This window comes from Cyclospora cayetanensis, unplaced genomic scaffold (genome assembly GCF_002999335.1).
Source record: "Cyclospora cayetanensis isolate NF1_C8 unplaced genomic scaffold, CcayRef3 CcayRef3_contig_399, whole genome shotgun sequence".
NCBI lineage: Eukaryota > Apicomplexa > Conoidasida > Eucoccidiorida > Eimeriidae > Cyclospora > Cyclospora cayetanensis.
In genome coordinates, this window is record NW_020312368.1 from 2,510 (window position 1) to 9,249 (window position 6,740).

General features: G+C 48.1%; 2 protein-coding genes across 2 annotated transcripts; one reads left to right on the forward strand and one right to left on the reverse strand.

Moving 5' to 3' along the window:
- Window positions 1–1,804: 1,804 nt before the first annotated feature.
- On the forward strand, window positions 1,805–2,972 carry LOC34624177. The gene is made up of 5 exons (XM_026334267.1): window positions 1,805–1,879; window positions 2,185–2,249; window positions 2,523–2,561; window positions 2,728–2,801; window positions 2,917–2,972. Exons 1-5 carry the CDS (start codon window positions 1,805–1,807, stop codon window positions 2,970–2,972), a joined length of 309 nt encoding a protein of 102 aa, XP_026190052.1.
- Window positions 2,973–4,329: 1,357 nt separating this feature from the next.
- LOC34624178 lies at window positions 4,330–5,377 on the reverse strand. The gene is made up of 3 exons (XM_022737271.1): window positions 5,097–5,377; window positions 4,861–5,004; window positions 4,330–4,717 (listed from the first exon to the last, which is right to left on the reverse strand). The coding sequence occupies exons 1-3, from the start codon at window positions 5,375–5,377 to the stop codon at window positions 4,330–4,332; spliced, it is 813 nt and encodes a 270-aa protein (XP_022592948.1).
- Between the last annotated feature and the right edge of the window lie 1,363 nt (window positions 5,378–6,740).

The following is a 6,740-nucleotide window of genomic DNA, read 5'->3' on the forward strand; positions in this document are numbered from 1 at the left end:
CGTCCTACCCCTGCACATATCCTCTGCCTGAAATAGGTGCATTGATGAGCAATAACTGGAAAGGCTTTCGGTTATCATTCTCGAGGTCTTATATCGACGTAGGGTCATTCACAGGCTCTTTCAGGCATTTACTCTTTACATTCTTGCTTATGCCTTTTTCAGAAGTGAGAAGTCGATTCTCCTACATGCGTTGGCTGTACTGGCATACACGGACTGTTTTGCTAAGCGTTGAGATAAGCATATAGCTGGTGTTCATCTTGATTTCGTGTATTATGCTGTTTTCTGTTGTCTCCTATCAGGAGGCTCGCGCGTTTCAGTGCTTCGGCAACAGCCAGCGATCAAGCCACAGCAGGTGTGCTGCTTTAATCTCTGGTTCGCTGTTTGCTAGTGTGTATGTCGGTCGTCAGTTCGAGAACTCATTGGGGGCTGGTGCCTACTTCGCCTGCTCATTTGCATGTGTTCACCCTTGTAGTTGCCTGGAAAGTAGCGATTGTGTGGAACTCCTCGGCTGTCATGCATGCAATGCACGCAGTTTGTTTCAACGGAGAAGTATATACCATACAGTGGCACTCGCTAGGAATGGACGGGCGGCCGGCTAGCGGGGAAGGGGACGGGGGTGGGATTAAAAGGTGGGAGGGAAAAATGCAGCAGGCCCAGCTACACATTGGCACTCTTCCACCATACTGCTGACATTTATGTGTAGAGTTCAATTTCCGTTTAGCTAATTGTATATGTCGTCTATTCCAAAAGAAGTGCTGCCTCAATGAAAGAAGAAGGAATGCTATGTCTGTAAAATACCCGCTTTGTGTAATTGGCTGTGAATGCTCGGAAGGCTTAAAGGTTGCGGGCACACGCACCCTAGCCGTCCCTCTGCCGCCTTTGAGAGCCCCCAATGGTGAGGGCACAGGAAGGGAGATTCCCTTTTGGAACACATTAAATAACTGTCTATTAGCTCTGTGTTTAGTCTGGATTTTACTGTTTCCCTACAGAGACAAAATCCGAAGAATTATACTATCTTTCATTCGATTCTCATTCCCGCAGCCTTTGAAGTGAGGGCGCCGAGAGGGCAGACCTCCGTTAACGAAACATGAGAGATCTTCCGGATGAGCTTTGGAATGATATTTTTGTAGTTGCGAATCTCCATGTGATCACCATACGAGAAACGGTATCTATGGTTTATATGTTCACATCAGGAAGTTTGTGCCGGTGCGTAAACGAACAGCCACAACGCAGGGCCAATTTTGAACTAATTGTGAGTTAAATGCGATCGAGGAGCGCCCAGGTGTAGTGCGCCCCACTAGACAAACCTATGTGTTGTTCGATACACCTAAAAATAGGTGAAAGAGGGCATAAAGGCAATAATGGAGCCATTCTTCATAAGAACTAGATTACCGGGTAGTATCGGTTGCAGTAGTGCACAGCCTACTACATTTTTAGACGGTGGGCAAACATTGTCAGATGCAAGATAAATATTTCGCTGTTGAGAGAACAAATTCTTGCGTCGTCACAGCACCAGTACCGATGTACTCAGGGCAAGCAAACAAGCAATGGTAGTTCAGACGAGCTGCTAGCACTGCAGGGCATCTAGCACATGTTGCACTTGTCGCATTTAGTGAGAATTGGCAATTTTTTTTCAAACAATGAGCAGTTGCGCATCATTTGAAGCATTCGTTGGTGCCCGCAGCCCCATCATGGCAAAGGGAGTGGAGCTCTGCTACGGCACCACCTCATCACACTCAGCATTAATTTCACTTTCGAAACATCGCCTCGAAATGCCCACAAATCCTCTGCTGATTCCACGAAAATGACGAAACAGGAAGTGGTTCAAATGTTTCAGAGGAACATTGAGGAACTCACAGCTCAGAACCCACATGCTGAGGTTCGTGGAAGAGTTGCTAGCCTCTCAGCTGAACGCTCTCCCTGCATAATGGCTTGGATTAGCTGTGTAATGTGGCGCTATCTCACAACTTGCATGTTCCCGGATTATCCTTTGAGTAGGAAGGATTGCTTCTCTATGATAGAGGACCAATGTCCAATCGCACACGACAGTATCCAGCAAAGACGCGCACCTACGGCACGATATAGTGTTTCTCTACTTTTCATCAGCTCCGCTTGTTTCATTAAGTAAGATGGACTAACGAATATCCATCAGGGCAACGCTGAATGTTAGTTGTATGCGTGCAGGATCCTCGACTTTTACAAGCTAACCAAGGAAGCGCATGCGCATTACGCTACGCCATGTTCTCTCGGTAAGCAGCAAATATCTGTACTGGAGTCGAATGCCTGTACTTTCTTACGATGCAATCCGTAGATTTATGGCTCCTGCTTCCTGCTTCAATGCGTGTCATCAAAGCAGCTCCCCTCACATGTTGCATTTTAATAGCTTCGGACTATGATTACTCCGTCCGAAGGCAATAAGTTGTGCAGGGAGTTATAAATCTTGGCTGTAGCGAAATGAGCAAGGCTCCTGTACAATACTATATAATTTAACACTAGATGTATTGCGCCCTGATGTTCCTCAGCTGCGCGAAGGAACTTGGAGAGGAGAATGCACGTTGCAAGTAAACTGATTTTCAACTCTCATGCTTTGTTACCCAATCAAATATTCTGTGTGAAGCTGTGCTGCTGAACTTGCGCGAAACGTTTGGCAACGGTTTTGGCCTTTCATAAAGGGGTGTTAACTGCGTTCCCTTGATAGTTCGAGACTTCTTTTGGCCTCTTCCACAGGTACCAGTATTATCGCGCACAAATCGCGTGCACAGCTGAACAGATAGATGACTGGAACGAACACCGGAGCCGTGGTGAGGTGCACACTAATGTTTCGATCACGTGCGATTCCTCCTGAAGAGGGTTTGCAAAGGTTCTGGCTAGTCAGTCGCCGTTTGGCGATTGCGTAAACGTCATGTGATTTCGCAGGAACATGCATGTTCGACGTCATGCCAGAGCGTTCTACTAAGCATCTGCGGCAGTAAGGTGCTGTGAAGATAAACCCGAAGCCATCAGTGACAAGTAACCAGGCGCGCCGCTGAGCACGTTGGCTGCGAAAGATAATTTTTGCCGTCAAGATATCGATCTCTTTAGCGTTTTCCTGCAACCATGTAAATAAATTGAAACTACTGGAATTACTCAAAGATTCCATTTCCATAAAGTCCTCAGCTTGCAATGCAAGTGCTTCCCTTCCCACGAGGGGGGGGGGGGCCGAATGCCCACAGAGCGTTTAGGCGGATCCTCCACCCTCTATGTGAACAGTGAAATGCGGTGTTTCAAACAAAACAAAACAGGCCATCAGCTGCAAAGGGAGCCAGTATGCTGGGTCATATGTGTCTTAAATGACAATTTTTCATTCTCTTGAGGGGTGGAGGGCCACCCGATACGTTGGCACTCACCTCACTTCAGTGGTGGAGGCCGTATAACCAAGAAGCAAGACTTCAGGTTTCGTATGCAGCCTGGCACTTCTCTGCCATCATGCACCGGTTAGTCAAAACGGCTACGAGTCAATTTTGTTGGGAATAGCTGTATCAGTGCTCAGGAAAACTCGAGTACGATAACTCGGCAGCTCCTAGGGCTCTAGTAAATTAAGGGGTGCTGGGTACAGCAACGCGACCTGTAGAGAGCAGCAGTACTGGGACCGAATTCGCGGTGTCACAGAATCCCCCTTTCCAAGGACCATCTATGATTGGCAACAGGTTTGTGCTTGACGCCCCACCCGCAGCACGTGGCCCGTCTGTGACCCGCGTGGTGTATTGCGGCTTTGAGGGTTTCGGTAACTACCGACCCCTGTGCAACGGTGCGCCCTTCAGCAGTGAAAACGTCCTGCCGCACGAAACCGAACAACTGGGCTTACAGCACTAGTGTAAACTGTCCTTGCAGGCCTACGACCACTGCCTGATGGTGCACACAGAACAATTTGAGCAGTCCAGTTGTTGTGGATGGTATAGAGCCGCAAGCAGCCTTGCTTTTAAAAACATGTTTGGGGGCAACTCAAATGAGCTGCAGTTGCTGCGCTCCAGCCCATGTATCCATGGAGCACAACTACAAAAGTCTTGAGGGCAGCAGTCTTGGGTACAGACAGACTGAAATAAACTTAAAAGCAGACATACGCCTTATTCGAGATCGCGTCGCTCTAATATGAAGAAGCAGCTCTAAACCTCACGCACGGCTCACTGCTTTGCAGGAACGCCGTAAATTAATTGTAAATCCCCATGCAACTGGCACTACGTCAGTTGCGCTACAGGGAAGGTTGGCCGATGAAATATCGAAACCTTGTGCGACGCACTTAGTCATGCGACTGTTGTAAGAACACAAATGAGAGCGCTCAACGAGCAAAGTTCACTCAAGCAACTCGAGGGGAGAGACGTAGAGCGGGATCGGGAGAAGACCAAGCCCAGCTGCTGCTACTGATGCAACAACTGGCTTGCTGTTCAGCTTGGCGCAGTCCTCAGTTGTAAACCCTGCGGCAAGGCACTGCTGCTCAGGTGGAAGGGCTGATAGCGCTGCCTGATCTCCATTTTCAATTGTTCCAATGATGTCCTTTGGCAGCAACCCCTCCTCGGCATACTTGTTCAGAAGCTTTGAGGAAGGAAAAATAATCCGCCCCCGGGAACCGGAGCTATCGACCATGTAGCCAGCAAGGCCTAGTAGAAGGACAGAAGCTGATGCCATGCATCTCGATGGAAGGCTTAATGAGCTCGTAACGTGGACTGCACGAGAAGACACACTGCAAATACATGAGACGCAAAGGGAGCAAGTCCAACCAATCAGCTACTTTTCCAGAAAAAGCACGTTGCCGAGTCCTTCAATATCCCCAAAACCAGAACTCCCTGTAACATATGTTGTTAAAAATATGTGCTTGGACCTCACCTGTCACCCTTTTCTGGATCATGGGTCCTTTGGTCCTGCTGCTGATCGTACAAAATAGTAACGGCGCGAGAAGTGGGGTTCAAGCCAATCTTGACGTCTTTCATACTCGGCCCTGACTTGCCCACAGTCACTTTCATATAACAGCTGCGAAAAGCACCGTCCACAAATTGTGGTGCATCTAAAAAACACAGGGTGCACCAAAATGGCTGAGCTAACAGATGCCTCTACAACCCTACCTTTCCTCGTTTCCATCCTGAACGGCTAATGAAAGCAGCGGGCCTTCTTGCAGCATGGTCTCCATAGGACCCATCATGTTCAAGAATGACGATACTGACTGCTCTATCGACTCTCGAATGCCGGCGAACGCACTGCCATCGAACAGACTAGGAAAGCCAACATTTCCCTGCTGACCTGAGTCAGATGCATGTTTTTCTTCACTGGCTACAGAATAAGAAACGCCAAGCTGAACCGCCAACAAGGCAGCAACAGCGCCACACCGCACAAGGAGGGGTTGCATGGCAAGCAGTAGAAAGAGGGTTCAGTCAGATGAAAACAGCTAAGCTTTTGCGTTACAGAGTTGATAGCGAAGAATGAACATTAGGCACGCGATTTGATTGAGTTGCTGCGAAGGCAATCAGTGTACGGGAATACCTCCTAGAGGGAGGCTGCGACGTGCGAAACATAGCTACCAGTAGCGCTTCACTAAGATTCGACATAATCAATATGGCACCCGTAAACAAGGCACTTGTATCGACTATCATTCAAATTATTTTTTTTCATGTCTGGGGTGCAGACCACATCGTACACACTTTGTTCCACGATGCAATCCGAAAGGACGGTTTTCGTGGGGTGTTGCCGCTTCGGGAGGTACCACCTCGTTTGCTTCCCTTTCTGCAAGTTCCAGTAAGAGGCCTGTTCCTTTCAGCTTGAAACTTTGTTCAAAGTGTGTAATATCTCACAATACGGAGTTAAGGGCCCCGTGGCTTGTGCCAATATTAGAGTAGCCACATCGTGAATATAGCAGCGTCGCAGTGCTCAAGCACTTCGAAGATCAGCACAATCGGCGCACAAGCACACAAGCTACAGGTTGATAAAGGCTAGTTAGGGCTGGCCAGACTGCGAGTTGGCTGTCTCTCCACACTTCTTGCACAATCTTCAAGGCTCCGTAGAGCAGGCAAAGCTGGTATGGTGGGTATAGCTGCATGCAAACACTTTATGCCCTATCATCTACATATTTTTATACAGTAGAGCAAAAATTGACCAATTAGCTTGCTGGTTTCTGTATTATTTTTAGTGCAGATTGCTGCTGGCCAGGTACAGGAAACCCTGATTTTTACATGTTCGCTAGATGCAATGTGCAGCTGGCTGTGAATGCTCGGAGTGAATACGGGGTGCACCAACGCGCCCCCTAGCTGTCCCTCTTTACTCGCGTGGGGACAATCAGGCGCTCCGGCAGTGCAAGGAGGGAGCGCTTCTAGAGGGAAATTCAAGAGTAGTCTAATCAGGAGACACTGGAATGTGGAGTTAAGCGTCCTCCTAAGTAGACCTTCGCTAAAGTATTTAGATCGGTAGCGTTAAATGGTTCGACGCAGCTGTTCCCCACTCATCCATCAGCTATGAATGCAGTGAGATCTCATGTCTCCTAACATAGTTGTCCGGATTCCATGAACTTATTTGGTAACTCAACAACCTTTGTTTCTTTTGCAGAGGCCTCGAGAAAACTGGTCTGGTATGAATGCACACGGTGCAACGTCGCCTGCTGGAACAGCGGAGGACAGCTTGAAAGCTAATATTAAAGCAGTAAGCCCGCAACTGGTAGAAAGGAATAATTTGTCAGCCGATTATATTATTTCGAAGTTGTTGATGAGCCTATGCTGACC